This window comes from Thamnophis elegans, chromosome 10 (assembly GCF_009769535.1).
Source record: "Thamnophis elegans isolate rThaEle1 chromosome 10, rThaEle1.pri, whole genome shotgun sequence".
Classification (NCBI taxonomy): Eukaryota; Metazoa; Chordata; class Lepidosauria; order Squamata; family Colubridae; genus Thamnophis; species Thamnophis elegans.
In genome coordinates, this window is record NC_045550.1 from 37778768 (window position 1) to 37797641 (window position 18874).

General features: G+C 40.0%; 1 protein-coding gene across 1 annotated transcript in view; it reads right to left on the reverse strand.

The window, feature by feature from the left end:
- PAX3 (paired box 3) overlaps positions 1 to 17873 on the reverse strand; it is a 94588-nt gene extending 76715 nt beyond the window's left edge. Inside the window, 4 exon segments of the mRNA XM_032225478.1 lie at positions 9905 to 10039; positions 12576 to 12702; positions 15222 to 15457; positions 17789 to 17873. Coding sequence (XP_032081369.1) covers positions 9905 to 10039; positions 12576 to 12702; positions 15222 to 15457; positions 17789 to 17873 — 583 coding nt within the window.
- Positions 17874 to 18874: the final 1001 nt, after the last annotated feature.

The following is an 18874-nucleotide window of genomic DNA, read 5'->3' on the forward strand; positions in this document are numbered from 1 at the left end:
CCCAATCCCGGGAGCACTCTACAAGCATCCTAAAGACTATGCATACCCTTTCTTTGGCAAAAAACAGGCCATTTTTTTCTCATTTTTGGCAAAAAACGGGCTGGTTTTTGCTCATTTTTGCCCTCCCCCCAGGCCCCAGGAGCACTTTGCAGGCCTCTCAAAGTCTGCATGCCCCGTTTTTCACAAAAAATGAGGTGTGCAGAGGGTTTGAGAGGCATGCAGAGTGCAAAAACTTTTTAAAAATTTACCTCTTCAAAATCTTGGTGCGTCTTATATTCCGAAAAATATGTTATTTACATTATTTTATTAACACTAATAAATAATTGTGTCTTCTGTCTTGCTTATTGACAATTGTTAAGTACCTGCCACAGAACACCCCCACACCAACTTAACAACTTTTTATAAGAGACAAAAAAACCTGGAGATTGGGTGGTAAGAACCCTAAATGCAATCCTAAAACAACTGGAACACCATCTGAACACCATCAGCATTGGTAAAAATCACCATTTATCAATAGCAAAAAGCAGCTTTACCTGGAACAATTTACATCCTGTAATGATATCTTTAACATCATCAAAAAACAATATCTGCCTATCTCAGGTCTTTGGGGAGGACTCAATAGGTGGATTAAAATGCCAAATCCAATCTAAACATCTGGCTTACTGTGTGAACAACCATAATAATAAATTTCATACATATTGTACTTATTGACATAATATATGAAAGGATTTTTGATCTAGTGGTTAAGGCACCAAGCTGTTTTTGTCATATGTGTTTTTATGTTGTACGGCGCCCTGAGTCCTTTGGGAGAAGGGTGGCATATAAGTCCAATAAAATCTAAATTTAAAGAGACTCTGCATTCAAGTCTGCCTTAGCCATAAAACCCAGTTGGGTAACCTTTGGGCCATTCATTCTTTGTTAGCCCAATTCATGTCACAGAGTGGTGTTGTGGGAAAAATAGGAGGAGGGAGGTATGTTGGATATGTTCACTGCTTTGAGTTATTTATAAAAATAATAAAGGTAGGCAATAAATAAATAAATAAATAAATAAATAAATAAATAAATAAATATGTACATGAATCATTTTATGAATATTTTGAATAATCTATTGAATAACTTGGATCATCTAACAACCCACTTTTCTCCATACTGATCCCCCGTGGGTACATATTTTCCTCAGATGATGCAGTGACATTATATTATATTGATTTGGTAAAACTGGGACTGAATTGATACTGAAGAATGGTTGACTTAAAATGAAAGCTTGCATTATCCACCCTATATTGTACACAATGTAAAAATCACTAAATGTGACAACAGACACTTTAAACTGACACCCTAAACTAACTAACAACAGCCAAAATTTGGTTGTTTAGCCAAAAGCCATAACAAAGTATACCCTTAGACAAAGGAGAAAAATAATAATCCCAGTCACAGCATTCATAATAACTAACATTCTTTTAACCTTAGTGATTGACATATGAAACAACGCAATTCTCTTGGAAGAAAGACGTTCTTAAATATAGAAACAAGAAATATAATATTCCAAAGAACACCAAGTACCAGATTATTGTTTTTCTTTAGAAAACAACTATAGAGAACAGAACTCCAAAAAGTTCTGAGTAAGTTTTTGATTGGTCACGAAAACACAACACAATCTGAATTCATAGGCAATATTGTCATTGCATCCTTCAAAACTCATAAATGAAATTATCTGGGAACAATACATGGCATTTCTAACGCAGAAGGAAATAGAAGTCTTCTGTCTCAAAACAGCCTTAGTTTATTCACTCAGAGTGAGTTCAACACAGCTTATTCTTACATCAGTACACAAATTGTATGTAGTATAAGATGGCCAATAATCACTTTTTGAGATATCTGATCATTTTGATTTTAGCTGTAGCTGATCTGCTAAAGGCCAAGCTGTCAGGAATAATGAAAGTTCTAGTCCAAAACATCTATAGTACATCAACTTGAGAAATGCCTTATTAATAATGCCTTATGTCTTCCTTTATACCAGCCTGCTCATTTCTGATTGAAAACATCGAAGAAAACCAGGGGGAAACACATTATTGGTTTGGTTTAGTTTGGTTTATTGGATTCTCCCAAGGACTCAGGGCGGCATACAACATTAAAAAAAAAAAATTGCTTTTTTATTGATTATAAAAATCCCTTTCCTCTTTATCACCATAAAACTTTTCTCTTAAACATTCTGAGAATAAGAATTTTTCCCCAAAATTTCTCTTCCTGGCATTTTTATTCTTTGTTTCTTTGGAAAAACGCAAATGGGAAGATTTCATGAAGCATGGAAAATGAGTAAAAATGAGTAAAACAAAATGAAAAAGATTGGATAATGTGACATGTGACATACCGTATTTTTTGGAGTATAAGACACATTTCCCCCCCCAAAAGAGCATGAAAATGTGGGTGCATCTTATACATCAAATGTAGTCACACTCACCCGCCAGCTCCCACCCTTTGGCCTCTGCCTTCCAGCAATTTGCCTCCTTGCAGCAAACAGCGTATTTCAGTTTCAATTTCAGCACAGCCTGATTAGCACAAGCAGCTCATTGTCGGTTGGAGCGGCCCTCCAATGATCAGCTGTTTCAGGCTGCAGGGATTCACATTGCCTATTGTCACCTCCACGTACCCCATTTTGTGTCCATTCTGATCCCTGCCACCTGGAATGGGCAGAATGGGCACATAGAGGCCAAAAATGGGACATGAGGAAGCTGAAAATGGGGTGCACGGAGGCGGCAATAGGCTCTGGCAACTCCTGCAGCCTGAAACAGCTGATCATCGGGAGGCTCATCCAACCGACAATCAGCTGCTTGTGAGAATCAGGCTGTGCTGAAATTGAAACTGAAACAAGCTGTTTGCTGCAAGGAGGCAAATTGCTAGGAAGCAGATTTTCAGGCTAAATTGAAACTGAAACTGAAACAGGCTGTTTTCTGCAAGGAGACAAATTGCTTGAAGGCAGAGGCAGAGGCAGATTTTTTTTCTTGTGCTAATCAGGCTAAACTGAAACATGCTATTTGCTGTTTGCTGCAAGGAGGTAGATATTTTTTCTTGTTTTCCTCCCCAAAAACTTTGGAGCATCTTATGCTCCAAAAAAAAGGTATATACTCATACCTTGGTCACCATATAACTACCATTTATTTCGGAGTATAAGATGCACCTTTTTTCCTCAAAAAAGAGGCTGAAAATCTGGGTGCATCTTATACACTGAATACAGCATTTTTTTTTCCTTCCAAAACCCCGCCCCATTCACCAAAATGGCGATGCATAGCTTGTAGGAAGCTTTCAGAGAGCTCCTGGGGGCTGGAGAGGGCAAACATGAGCAAAAAAGAGACTACCCTTTGCTCAGCTTTGCTCCCCCAGCCTCCAGGAGCAGTCTATAAGCTTCCTAAAGGCTATCCATGCCCCTTTTTTGATGAAAAATGGGCCTGTTTTTGCAAAAAATGAACCATTTTTGGGAAGTTTGCAGAGTGCAAAACCTTTTTTTTTAATTTGCCTCTTCAAAACCTTGGTGCGTCTTATATTCCAGTGCGTCTTATACTCTGAAAAATATGGTAAATAAGAACAACACATTCTATCCAGAAGAATTGCACTGAAGTTCTTCTTGGCTAGAAATTACAAAAACCAATTTTCTTTCATTGAACTGAATGAAAACTGATGAAATTGTGGCCATCTGCTCATCCATTTAATGAAATGTTCACAGAATCTGTCAATTCCTCATTACCGAGACTGCCAAGTACTTAGCTGATGCTCTGGTTGTGTCATGCTCAGATTCTTGGAGCAGCCTATTGACCAGGTTACCTGAAACCTCATGCTGTCGTTTGATTTCTGTCCAGAATTAGCCTGTTGTTTATATTGTTCTTTTTTTTGTTGCCCATACTTCTTTATATTGCCAATTGTTGCACTCTTTGAGAATTCAATAAAGTTACTAGTGCAAACAAAGATGCTGACACACCCAGGTTTTTTTTAAAGTTTGGTTGGTGATTTATATAATTCTGCGCTTGGCTGTGTTAAAGGAAGATCAGTGGTTCTACCACCTACTAGAATAATCATGTTTAAAGATTTCTTCTCCCTCACTCCATTATTCTAGAGTAGCTTCTTTCCAGGGGTTTGCATGGACTCAGATCATTTAAAGTTTTAAAAAGCACTAACAGCATTTCTCTTTCCTAGGTGGCTTTAAAACAAACACTTGTTCCTTTGATTGTGTAGAGATTAATATTAATTAATGGCATGTGCCAGAGTTCTTTGAGTTCAAGCTCCTTGTTATGATATTATAAGTAATTATAATGTTACAGAACATTGTTTAATTCTATTTTTCCACTGTGCTTAGATATTGCAAGCAATAATAAAACTGCTATGAATAATACTAATTTAAAAGGAAATTCAATTTTTTTTTCTGCAGGGTGTTTATTAGAAGCTTTGTCTTTTCAACTCTTGTAAAAAGACTAACTTTTCTGTAACTGGGTCACTATGAAAAAGAAGTCTGAATACAACATGGTACAATTCCATTATAATACATCATAAGAACAACTACAATGTCCCTTAATTTCAATGTCTACAAAGTTATTTAGTAGATTATCTATTTCATACAGGTATTATTTAGTGAATACAAGTTTTCTTTGAAGTCTGTTTTTTCTCCAAGAAAAAAGAAATTCATGTTGGATGTCATTTTATTTGTATAAATAAAATAGTAAATCAGAAACCAATTCTGAGGTAGCCTTATTAATCTGATTTCAACATGCCAGTTACTAAAACAGACAATTCTTTTTGGAAGTGGCTAGATATGCTTAGCTAATCTTTGAAATTACTGATATGTTTACATGTTTTTTTAATTGCCAACAGTATCTTTCCCATAAGAAATATTATTGTGTAGTAGTACCAGTGTAGTATACAACACTTTAGAAATACAGCAAAAAAAAATACCCTGTGTCCATCTTAACTATCAGATATATAGATATCCAGAGCCATTCTGCTGACATTGAAGGCTGAATTTTGTACATTTTATCTTGTCTATGTTTGTATTTCAAGTAAGTTATTTCCAAAATGTATGTAGGAGCTTTATTGCCATTTGTATAGCATATATTTTTCACACAATTCCCTTGAAAAACTCAAGTTGATATATATGGAATTTATATTAATAATTATTAATAATAAATACAAACTAATAATTGTCTTCATGAAGGAAATTAACAGTTTTTTCAAAGTAATAATAAACTGCAATTCAGTCAGGCACTTGGATGCAATTTTCCATTTCACTGGTATTCCAGAAAGAGCACATGTATAATTAATTTAAAAATCACCTGGAGCATGATATTCAAATTCATTAATGTCAGTTCTTTTAAGTACTCAGAAATATTTTATACTACTAATAAAGTTATGTTTCTATTTTTATCATTATCATTGTTAGTAATTGTGGTCACAATTAAAATAGATGTTAAAATTACCCTTCAAGCAGAAGCAAACAAAAGAAGAAATAAAACTTTGCATTTTCAGTTTTGTACTAACAAGAATTTCCATTTATTCTGCCCATATTGGCAAAACAAATAGAAACAAACTCTCTTATGTTTACAATTAAAGTTAATTCAAAACAAAAATTGTTTGCAGCTTGAAGCACCACAGTTTTAGGATTGAGCATCATGAAATGCTAAAAGAAAATATTTTGAAATAAATAAATTGAAAGAAATGAAAACAACAATGGAGTAGAGGAAAAGATGGAGATGGAGATATAAATTATTTCTATTATTCTTAAGAGTTTACGCAAACAGCTAAAAGTTGGAGAAACTTAACTTAAAATCAATGAAATGAGAGACTGAGAAAAACAAATAAATACAGGTCCTTCCATTTAAGTTGCTTATGAATTGTAACCAAGGAATTGACATTAAGGGCCACTTTAAAAATGTACATTGTCAATTAACATTAATCATTTCTTTCTTAATCCAGTCCTCATTCAACACATTTTTCCCATTATTAATATATATTAAGCAATGATCTACTTTCATGCAAAAAAAAAGCTGCCTAAACAGTGACCACAACTATACAAAAGTAGAAGACAAACCAAAATATATATCTTTGGTCTGTAATAATAAAGCGAATGATGTACATAACTTGCATAAATAAATGACACAACATTCTGTTATTTGCCCAATCAAAACAAACAAAAACCAGAAATGCGCTGGCATAATTTTCCTTTGTGCAAGTTTGTGCTCTTTTTTTTTTCCTTCATATACATTGAGCCTCTGTGAAGATGCAGTTCTTAAATCTCTAATAGTCCTCCCTCCTCCCCTTCTTTCCTTTTGGCTTTTACAATGCAAAGGGATACTATAGTCCTGAAGAATGGTTTCAGTTGTCTATCCTGAATGGCTGTCGGCATCTCTAGCCATCTAGAAAGGCTAGAAACATTTTGTAGGTGAAAATAGCCACTTTTTCCACGGTGGAGAGTCCATAAAACTCCTCAGAGCATCAGCCATTGGGACTCATTGAATAATTCATCCCTCATTGCAAGCCCATAATGTCTTTTCTGGGCCCTATTGTGAAGACTGTTTTCTCTTCTTTTCTCCTTGAATTATAAAAAGGGTGCCTTCTTTTGTCCATATCAAGCTGCTGCTAGCTGAACCTTTGTCTGGCCAGAGCTAAAGTGTGAGTTTCAATGGACTCTCCCCTCTTTGTTTTCCAAGTTCATCTCCAAGTGTAGATTGTGTATAGAAGGCTTTCTTTGTAAAAGCTGGAAAAGTTGTACAAATGTTTGACCAGCTCATTTGGTACTTTTGTCTCCTGTTCTCCAGGGCCTATGGTAAATGTGAAGGGCAAACTTTAGAGGAGGACTCTCAGAGAACCTCAGACAACAAGTCACACCGAACATTAGCTGCAGCAGAACTGCCAACCCAGGCAACAAGTTCTTATAAATCTACTACCTATAATATCAACAAAAGGAAACAATATGGATAGAAGAAGATTGGATATCCTTCTCTTCATTTAGCCAATAAATAAAACAGGGACACTTGAAAACAAACTCATGCACAAAGGTGTAGAAATTAAATCTATCATATTTTATCCAGAAGACATTTCTGTCCAGTTAAGTTGGTCAACATTACTTCCAAATAAAACTTTTTTTTTTAATTTGAAAAGTTTGTTGCTGGATCTTGGAGCAAACATGCATAGAGAAGGCAGTCAATATCTTCAGAATCCTGGGCTATTCCTTAATCTATGTACATTCTGTAAACGTTTCTCATGTTTCTAAATGTTACAAACCAATCCATGCATAGAAGCAAATTACCCTAGAAATAAATATATGAATCAGGCGACTGCCTAAAGTCTACTGTACAGCTATCATTTCATTCTCAAGTTTCAATTTTTGTGAAGATGTGAAAAATAGAATGTTTATCAGAAAGACATCAAAATTGCTTGGGATAGAGAAGTCTTGCTCTGTGCTTGAGGTGTATTTCAACCATGAACACATTCACTTAAAATAGTTTCCACTGAAGTTGTAGTCAGTGCAGCTTTTAAAATAGGCCACCACTGACAGCATCTTTGACTTGAAGCCCTTTGGGAAAAGGGAAGGATCACGACCTTCTCCCAAGGATTTTCCTCCTCCCTTCCTAGCCAGGCTCCTTTTTATTTAATGACTTCAGCTTGACTAACCCCAAATACTGCTCTGATTTAAGGACATAGAGGGATGGGTCTCAACAGATCCAGCCACACGATTGAGCAACTAGCTTTTCACAAAGAATTCAGACAAGGAACCTTCTTCTTCCCCCACCCACCCTCCCGCTTTGTCCAGCACTAGGAGCCTTTTTTTCTCCAGATTGCAAAGTGCTCACAAATAACAATTGTATACTGTGAGATCTGAAAGTTGCAAAAAGGAAGAAAGAGAAAAGGCAGAATTGCATCCTTATTCTTTTGCAGGTAGTAAAGCAACATTTTCTATCCAAGTTCAGGACATTTCTCACTTCAAGTAAGAGACAGCAAGACTGCAAGCCATTTTTTTCATATAGTAAATGCAAGTAAATTCAATATTTCTACCATGATTTTTGGACAACATGGAATTATTACCTTCATCCCACATTTTTCGCCATGCCTATTGGAAATACCCTGCTTTTCAGATCAGACTGTTACCAAGGAAGTTCCTTCTCTTAAAAAACAAAACTGCTTCATCTCATGAAATTTCCAAAGCTATAATTGCTCAGAAAGAAATCTGAGTGGCTGCGTTCACTAACTGGCCAGTCACAAAAGGCAAAGTTTCAGCAGTTGCATTGATACAAGACCATTTTAAGCTTGGTGGCAGTTAACGTAGTTTAGATATTTAGGAAGGAGAGGTACTAATCCCACTCATTTGGTTATTGTTATTGTTGAGTGTATTGTGGGAATCCAGAAATCAGTTTAGTCAATGCCACGTATGTGTGTTATATAAATATTGCTATGTTTGATTATGTGGAAAGAGGCTTATCCCCAGAAATAGACCTTAAAATTACTGCAACCTTACTTGCTAGGATGGAGAATCTTGAATAGGAATATAATAGCAGCACATCTATTGTTACATCAAGAAAAATTAAGTAGCTCCAAGTTAGATTCCACTGATTGTGCTGACACATATTTACAAAGAAGCAGGCATAATTAATAAACTGAATTATTTATTTTTTTGGCCTGAAACTTGTTAAAGTGACATTTCATAAATGGATTGATTTGATTTGAGTGATTTGAATTCTATAGCAGCCCATCTCAACAACTGAATAAATTTATTGGCTGCTTCCCAATAAATTTCATTGCATTTAACAGGACATCCTTCCTGGATTCTAGACTCAGAAAGTGAACCTGAATAAAAGGAAAGATCAATGAACTTTGAATTTTACCTTAAACAATGGACATAGTCTCATCCATGTACTCTGCTTATTAAGTCACCTGATTAACAGGACTTCTTAAAATCATCTGACAACACTTCAAATGTTGTTGACTATTGTTAAGATGCTTCTTTCCTTTCTCCCCTCAACTCCTGGGGCATCCATCCATTCTAAGAAAATCTATGCTCACTATCTCTGTTAGGAGAATCTTCGCTTAATTTTGGCACCAAAAGATATTGACTTTGAATCCACAAAAGCCAAGAAGGATATTTTCACTACAATATACCAGTAAGGCTTCGTTTCCAGAGTGTATTTCTTTTACATAGTTTTTAGAATAATTTTAGAATTTCCTGGAGAAATCAAGGGGCATGATAAAACTTAACTAGAACTAAAATATGTTTAACACCAACTGAAATGAAGATTTAGGCACTGTCAATATCTGCACTGGATTGCACAACTAAGTGAACCCTGGTCCAGGACACAATCATTTTTACTAAATTCTTTATTAGCACGTGCGTGGTAGGGGCGTAGTTTTGCTGCAATGCAAGTCCTCTTCGTTTTGATCCTTAAGACTGACATCTACCATTGACACAGGAGAAATCAGAGAGGCAGGCAAATGCAACCCTGCTTTTCAAATGCTCAACTTTTCACCACCTCTGAAAAGCTTTTCAAGCTGAGTCAATACCCCTCCTAAAATCTTCACCTCCAAGAGGCATTTTTTTGCAACCCACATCCTATGGGTCCCCAGAAAGTCACGGAGTTCCCTAAGTCTATTCCCCGAAATTATGTCTTTTCCGTTTCGTTCAGCTCTAATAACATCCCCTACCGTTGCAACGCACAAGAAAAGGAACCAGATGCGCCCACCTGCAACAGCTGCCGCCGCCACCATTGAGGTAATCCAGCAACCTCTCTCTCACGATACAGCACAACTTCCCGTCCCTCCTGCCCCGGGAGTCAAGCTCCGGCCTTTCTCGGTCCGACCGCGCTTTTCTGCAAGGCAATCGCCCTCCCCCTCCCGACCCACCAAGCCCGGGGAAAGTGACCGTCTTTACCTCTTTCGCTGAGGATGCCGTCGATGCTATGTTTGGCCTTTTTCTCGTTCTCTTCCGCTTCCTTACGCTCCAGCTCCCCTTCGTCTTCTTCTCCTTTCCCAAATTTGCTTCTCAAAATGCGGCTGATGGAGCTCACTTGAGAAAGAAAGAGGAAAGAGAGACGTGAAGCGGGGAATCGGGAGAACCGGGCTGGGGTTCTGAGTCCCCGTTGGGCACATGCTAGAGAACTGGGAAGGCGCTGGGAAATAACGGCTTACGAAATGTGGGGGGGGGGGTTTGCTGAGTCCTCTGATTGCCTCTGTTTCCCGAACTTTTATAATTGGTTCCCCCGCGCCGCCCCCTGCCCCCCATTTCTTATAACTCGAGGGGGAGCTCACACGCTGGTTTAGTTTGTAGAAGATCCTCCTTGGCTAGTTATTGGATCAAAGTATTCTCCTGACTCGCCACAAAATCTTAAACCCTAAAAACAACCAAAGGAATTGAATGTGTTCCTTGACACGTTGTGCCCAACGCAACGGGCGATGCTTTCAAGCCACTCGGTTACACGGGGTCGTATGAATGAACGCGGATCTGAGCTGCAAAGTTTGACCCTGGGGCTCATTTATTTTAAACCTGTAGAGCCGATCACGAAAAATTGTGTGAATTGAAAAACCATGGATAAGTCCCGTAGGAGTAAGCGTGTCATAGGAACGCAGCTATGGAAAGGAAAATCTAAGCGTTGAAGAATTGGGCGGATTGTCCACCCCCGGGGAGGTGGGGGAACCACGACGACCCTAAACGTCGGCACTAGAACAGCAGTTACTAAAAGTTTGCTTTTGTTTAAAAGGAAGAACGGGTCATCCAAGTTAGCAAAAAGCAAAGATTGTTCCTAAAGATATTGAAGTAGGTAGCGCAGTTTTGCAGTCTTGGAGAAGTTTGTTAGCGGAGCAGCAGCTCGAGGGACACAAGATTCCTTCGAAGCCATTTCAGACGGCAGAATCTTCTTCCAGGCTGAAGCGACACGAAAGCCTGCGATCTTATTTGCACTTTACCCGCACATACTTAACCTCTTTGGGGGATTTCAGTTGAGTGGTTTCTATAAATGCCTGGAACTAGCAGTCCCTGCGGTTTGCTTAGCAAGTTTTTGGAAGTGGTTTGCCATTGCCTGCTTCGGAAGGTTGAGAAAGAGTGACTGGCTCAAGCCCCCCCCTCCCCCCAATCTGACTTCGTGGCTAAAGCTGGACTAGACCTCACGGTCTCCTGATTTCTAGCCTGGAGTCTTAATTACTACACCAAATTGGCTTCAAACAGGTCCCTTACTCATTGCTCCTAGAAAAATGTCCCTACCTATATTTTAAACGTAGTACACAGTACATAATTTGGACCCTTGTAAGAATCGAAGCCTTTAATGGCGCAGAACAAGAAAACAGCCTTGAAAAGATTTGCCCCAAACTTCAAAAAACTTCATAATTGTTTCTACAAGACGGTGTTCCTTTTGAGAAGGGAATACCTCTAGGTAGTCTTTATAACCTCTTAGAAAGAGATGGACATGAAGACGGCATAGCCATTTCTTTCTTTCTTTTTTTGCTACATTGTACCCGTAGTTCTCTGGGTTTCTTTTCAAGGACTATGGGGCCATCACCAAATAGTCCCTCCCGTTTTGTTTTTCCTTTTTGTGCCTCCTTCTTTCACCCTCCTTTTTCTCCTAATAACTGGTAGTTTGTGTAGATGGGAAATTCTTCTACCAAACTGACTGAGACCGCAACAGCGGCTCTAAAGACCACGATCCAGAAGGGATCTTGGCTAACGGTAAGGCTAAGGTAACTATTAGTTGTGTCGGATATGGAACTACAAGTGAAAGCAAAAATGTCCGGGAGCGTAGCTGCGCACGCACTAACTGCGGGTGTACCACACAATCCTGCCCCAGCCTTCGAGGAAAGGAAGAGAAGGAACGAAAGCTTCACATTATCGGATGTTAAGTAAAATGACGCGAATGTATGTATGACTTGGATAGAGAAGATGTGCCAGGAAGCGAAGCTCGTGTGTCCCCCTTATCCTCTAGCACCCGAGCTCAGTCTGCACCGTCTAGTCAGGACCGCACCGCCTTTTCGGCCTTCCCTTTCATCTGCTGCCTCTAAAATAAAGCCTGGCCTTCCGCATTCGTTTCCTGATGGCGGGGACGAGGGAGGGGGACATGCAGCACTGTCAATAATGTAGCTTCCCTCCCTACATCCCCCCCCCAACGCATCCCCTGGGCTTGAAATTGGGAAGAGCCCACCGCAGAATGGATTTGGGCAAGTGCGACTCCCCAAACCCCGCCGTTCTTTCGCGACCCTCCCCTTCAAGGCCTCCCGACCCCCGGGAGCTCCCTTCTGACCTGCGGAAACCGGCCAGGGCATTCCCAGTTAGGCTGGGTCTGATAAGCCCCTCGGGGCGGGGGGGTACTGCGGTCCCACTTAAACGTCGGGTGCTTCCTTTTCCAAGCGATTTATTTCTGAACAGAGTCCCTCCCAAGTATATCCCCTTAGAGCAAGAGAGAGACTAAAGCAAGCATCAAGCTCCCATTCATAGCCAGACTTTTCGGATCGATAAAGGCAGTGCCCAGGATTCCATTGGAGCTAAGGAAGGACGGGGAGGGTGCAGAACTCCAAAGCTACCGTCTGAAATTCGGCAGCTTTCTCGGGCGACTTACCTGAAGGCACGGTGTTTCTGTCGCACACGCCGTCTTTCAGCAATTTGTCCCGGATCTCCCAGCTAAACATGCCTGCGTTCTCCCGCTTGTACTCCTCGATCTTCTTCTCAACATCCGGCGTCGTCACCTGCTTTAATAAAAACAATCCACAAAGGAAACAAGGTTTGTATTCTGGGGGGACAGGGAGGAGAGCAAGACAAAAGGAGGGGGGAAGGAGGGAAGGGGCGAAAGGAAAGAGGCGACGGAGAAAAGGGATAGAGCAAAAAGGTGAGGCGGGGCTGTGCAGAGAAAAACAGCGCAACATCTAGGACCCTGTCCGGACAAGACTTCGTGCCATCCGTTTTGAAAGTGGAGCTTGGGGCGTCTGCCTGACCTAAAGCAGCGAAGTCAAGAATATGATATGATTCACGGAAGACCGTTTAAAATTAGCAAGACCTCCGTCAGGATGAAAACAACATTCGTTAATGCGGGGACGGACAAGTTAAGAATCGAGGACTATACTTAAGAAAAGAAGAAAGAATATGTGGTTTATTCTCACAAAAGGGGTCAAAGAAAAATAAACTGGCACTCAGTCCCACCCACCCCAAAATATCCATTAAAATTAAATGCTTCTTTTAAACCAATAAAGACCAAACGCAGAACCAAAAGGTAATGTAATTAAAATATTCAAAGATGGGGTCAGGAAGAATCAACACAGACAAAAATTTCATTTAATTAATGACAGACAAAATGTTATTGAAAAAAGAGTTTTGGAAGTGAAATAGAACTTTTACTGAACAAAAGCAATCGCGGATTTTTTTTCCCAGAAAAGGGAAAGCAAAGGCTGCATTTTTCTGTGTTCACGTGAATCATGCAAAATATTATTTAACATACATGATAGAATCCCTCTGTTGAAAATGAAATAAACAAAATAATCTTCAACTTTCACTTTTACAGGATGACAGAGTGATATTCAGTAGTTATATTAGCACTTAGATTTCAAATCATCATTCTCTGTAAAGAGAAATGTGAGGGGAGAGGAAAGAATGTATGTGTGTATGAATGTATGCATGCATCCATGCATGCATGTATGTATTATGTATGTATATGTAACTTGTAATCAGTGTAATGTAACCTTATTAAAAGATGAAAAGTATTCTTAAAGAAAAAAATCTGCCATAGTGGAAATCTACTTCATAATTTGACTGGTCATTTTGGTAACATTCTAAATGTATAAATATATAAATGTTACAAAATACATACATCTTCATGTCATAAACATTTCACCCCAAAGCAAGTAACTACAAAGTAAAACACTCATTTAAATTGGTATTTATATCCCCCAAGCCCAAATCTGTTTAGAATTGAGATAGAATTCAGTTTAGTGAAAACTGGATTACAGAAAAAGAAACCTGAAGGTGTAGTTTCACTTTGGCTCAACCCATACTTATTAGCCCCATTTGCTTGCACACTCACTGTCAAGCTGTTACTAGTATTAAGTAATGATTTTAGGATTGCATTCTTTGCTGGATGTCTGGGTGGTGGTTTTGGTTGAGGTCACTGTAGCAGAAACAGACCTCATTGCCTTGAGAATCCACAAGTGCCCTAAAAGGAAAGAGAAATTTTGGGCTTCTCTTGAATCTAATTTCCATGCTGTTTCTCAGAAACATTCCAGCAGGGTTAGTGACCAACTGATTGTGGGAAACATACCAGACTCACCTAAGTCTCTTAATTTAGGATTGGGCAACCTACATAAATTCTCTGAACAGCTCTACACGGGAAAGAAGTTAAAAGAAAAGGTCATTTTGCACAGGGACCAGTAAGCCAAGGAGTTTTAAGGAAGCTAGGAAGGATATACCCCCACACTCCTGTACAATTCCAGCTAGGCAAAGGAGACTGTATTCTCAGTCCTGTTCAAGGATGAGGGAGAAAGTCTAAAAACAATCAGCAGAGATAAAGTCAGCTCTGTTGACTTCAGAAGGTACATGCAAACTCTCCACCATGTGTGGAAGTGGTTGGAAGACAAGTTGCATTGTTGAGTAACTCTGCTCTACAAATCTGTTTGGCTTAAGCCTCTTTCCACAATTATCTGAGGACAGGACTAAATCCATATGGACTAAGTTTGCACAATACCCTTACCTACAGTTATGCCAAACGAATTCAATGGATAGTGAATACTGAAAAAGCCAAAACAGCTGGGCTCGCCTGAAATACCAGACTAATATGGAAACCCAGTCTGAGGTTCACTATAGAGTTCTCCTCATGAAAAAATCCTTCCCTATTTGGATCAACAAAAAGAACCATCCAAATTGTTACTCCCATTCTATGCTGATAATGCAAAATACTTCGAGGAGTTCCCCCACCCCAATATCTTCTTGCCCATTGGGGATAAGTAACAGAGAAAGCAGGAGAAAGAGTTTATGGAATTTCAAAGTACCCACATAAACCTCCCAATAGAGAGACTGAGACAATCACAATAAAGAAAGCTAGAAGAGAAGCTGAGATGAAGGTGATAGACCTTCTCCAAAAATGCCAGACTAACTGCACACTCTGCAAGAAACATTGTCCTTCACGCTAACTGAGCCAAGCTAACCTGTTCTCAAGTAAGGTGAAACCGCAATTTAGAGGCTCTTTACCCATCACCTAACTGTCTTCTGAGATACTCACCTTGGGTTTGCTGCCCCCAATGGCCCCGGGCCTTATGGAGCCTGTCTCCTGGTACCTGCAGAGAATCTTGGAGACACAGCCATGAGACACTCGGAGCTGGCGGGAGATGACGCATGGCCGGATGCCATGATGGGCCATCTCCACGATCTTGTGGCGAATATGGTTGGGTAGGGGCCTGCCATTGATAAAAACACCTCCAAGCTGATTGACTCGGCCTTGGCCCAGAGGAGTGGACACTGGAAGGAGGGAACATAAAAAAAAGTACTTGTTTGGGAATGAGCCAAGTACATCTAGATGTCCTTCCTGCCAAATCCCAGAGAAGAGGGACAATGCACAGGACAGTCATAAAAGACAAACATAAGAGACAAGCAGTAGACCTTGACTTCACCATATGGTGGGAAGCTAATATTATCCTGAAACTCAAATCCAAAATACTTTTCCTGGAACATGACAGTCACATATTCATAATTAGCTAAACCAGATGATTTACTTCAACTGAGGCTACTGAATAAGCCAATTCGTACTCTTAGTAGAAAGCAGACAGCCCATTTAATGCCTGACCTTAAAGAACCTTCCTTCAAAATGAGTCTGTTTCAAGTTCATATTGAATAAATCCTTTCATCTTCTAGACAGATCAAGTAAAAATTTCAGGCTGCTATATTCAATATGAATTTGAAATCCATCAGTCTTGCACTGTACCATAAAAGCAACTTAATAAAAGAATTCTCTCCCCATATCTGAAAACCATCGAGCAAATAAACAAACAAAAAAGATAGAGAATTTTTAAAATAAAACAGTGGGAAAGTGGTGACAACATAGAAAGCTACTTCTGTGATAAGTAGCAACTTGTAGTTGTCCGCAATTAAATCTCTTAAGTGTACTACTTTGGACCGTGCCTGTCTTTCTATATCTCAAAAAAATAAAAACCACTAAAATTATGTAGGTATTAGTGAATTGTAGGTCAACCTACAATACTTTTCAGTGTACAAATGGTTCTATTCAGAGAAAAAGACCTGTTGAAATAAATGGCTTGTAGTCTAAGGATTTTACTTGGTCTGCTCTAATCATAGCTGAATCTTATTTAAATTCGCTATTATTTTTCAGGAACGTTAAGATTTTAATTTAGGTTCTATTTTGATTTTAAAATGTCGCTAGAATTGTTTAGAATTGTTTATTGTTCTGTGATAAGAATACAACTATCAATACTGCAGCCATCTGATACAATGAAGTTGAAGACTGACTCAGAAAAAAAAAGATTTTAAAAAATAATTTGCCGGACCATCTCGTTGCACCTATTATCCCTTTGCTTAGATACACGTTCACTTTCTACCAAAGCAATTTGCATAGTGTTGCTCAGTGTTTACTTTGCCACCTCGGGCACCAGCTGGCTAAAGATTTGCCACTTTCCTGACTCTCGTGCGAGTTAATGACTTCAAATGTACACACTACGTGACTACCCAAAGGAGGAAAAGACGTTTCACCTGTATTAATAAACAGGGCAAAAGCACTATACAATTCAAACTACTTCTACGAGTCAAAAGAAATGGAAAGAAAACGCAGACGATGCCTCTGCGAATCGGAAATGTACAAAATTGCATTTGAGTTTGAGCAGACTCCTTTAATATTCTAGGTGGGGAGGGGGTTCTCTTTACACAAAGAAAGACATTGGTCAGAAGTTTTTAAAATGTTGACAAAAGAGGGAAGTGGGGAAATTAGAAGCTGAACTGAAATAGTATGAAATAGGAAATTGTTCGGTAAGAGAAATTAATCATAGCTGCTCTACAGCACTAGAAATAATTAAATAGGTCTGCTAATTCTTGTTAGAAGCAAGACTTTCTTATTAGCCAGAGGAAACTAGACAGAAGTAAAGAGAAGGCCTGGTGCTACGAACTCTTTTCTGCTTAAAGAAATTTGTCTTTAATCCCTAGCTGGGTTAGAAATGTAAGAACGCCGTTTCAAAATGGCTACGAAGTTTCTTGGCTCCTTCACCTGCGAGGTACGGAGGTGGCAACTTTAACCCACTATTTTCAATGACATTTAAGGGAGGGGAGAGAAATTGACTGCTGGAGTCCCGCTAATGTCTACCTCCTCCAGCAGTATTCTTTCTCTCCCTTTCCCGCCCCTACCAAAAATACAAATCAAGAAACTGAAATTTGCAGGGAGAAGCTGGGAAAGGGAGCAAGATCTGGCGCACTTAGTGTTGTTGTTGTTTTAAAAAATAATGCTGCTGTGTATCCCTATATTCCTATACCCGATTTGCTTCCTTGGAAGTGTGCCACCTGAACTGCAGTGGCCTTGATTTTCTTTTCCATTGGCAAAGGTGCTCATTCCGAGAGCTTCCCTCTTCGCCCTTGCTCGCTCCAAATGCGGAGAAGTTGCTTCTTCAACTACGCTAACAAATTAGGTTCCAGAACCCAAGGAGACTCTAGATCCACCACCAGACCCATTTCATCGGCCTCCCTTACCCAAATGAAGACTACAAGGATTAAAACGTCCCCCCCACACACACACCTCCCTTTATTTTAAGTCCCCTTTTTCCAACTCTCTTGCTGCTCCACCGTTCTTACCTTCTAACGGAAAACCGCTGCGAGGATAATTCTGTCCGGGAGCTGGTCGCATCATCCTGGGGACAGCTCCACCCAGAGTTGTCATTTTGGTGGCACCTTGGCTTTCTTAAACGTATTGTATCCAAGAATTGAGAAGGGGCTTTGGGGGTGGGTGGGGGAGGCAGGTCAGTGTGGATAGCAAGTCCGCATAGAATAAGGGAAGAGGGAGGGTTAATTAAAATCTAGAGAGATCGGGATTTAAAACGTGAGGGGGGGGGAGAAAAGGAGGGGGTCCAACTTGAGGAAGGGGGGAAGGGAAGCGCTGTTCTCCTCTCTGTTAGAGATGTCTTAGGGCGAAAATGGGGCAGAGAAAGAGAGAAGAGCGGGAAGGAAAAGTTTTGCCCGAAAAAGAGGGATTCGCAACGGCTTCAGCTGGCTGGAGAAAATTGCGAACTGACGGCCCTTTTTCCCTAGGAGAAACTCGCCTTGATCTCGCCCGGCTTGAGTGGCAGGCGGCTGGGATGATTTCTCCTTGTTCTTGATTTGCAGTGAAAGGAAACTCAGCTCTGGAGTATTTATTAGTTCTTTCACCCCAAGCTTCCTTAGGATCTCTGCGTCGCGATTGGCCAGCCGGAAGACTGTCCCGTCTGGAGAAGCCCGGAGCTGATTGGACGAAAGCGCCAACTTTCTCTTCTCATCCTGACAATTGAAGAGCTCCGGCTTTGGAGTGTGACCCGCGACTTGCTTCTCTTGCCTTGATAAAGTGTCTTTATTTTTCCCCCTTTTTCTTCTTCGCAGAAAAATGGCTGGGCGAGGAGGGGGGGGAGATGTAGGAGGGTGAGGGGAGAACCAGTCTATTTTTTTTTTAATTTTCCGTCGTTCTGTCGGTCGGTGGGTCTTTTTACAACTTCTCTTGGCACAATGCCATCGGGGAGAAGATGACAATAGGGAAATAGCCAGCCTCCGGATTACTTGGATTCAGAAACTTTCTCTGCGCCCTCCTCCCCCTCCGCTACCTTTTCGGTCTTTGCTGCGAGTGTCTAAATGTGCAGCTTTATGTGTTAGCCTGGAGAAATTAAAAGAGAAACTTCGCCGTTTCTCCTGAGA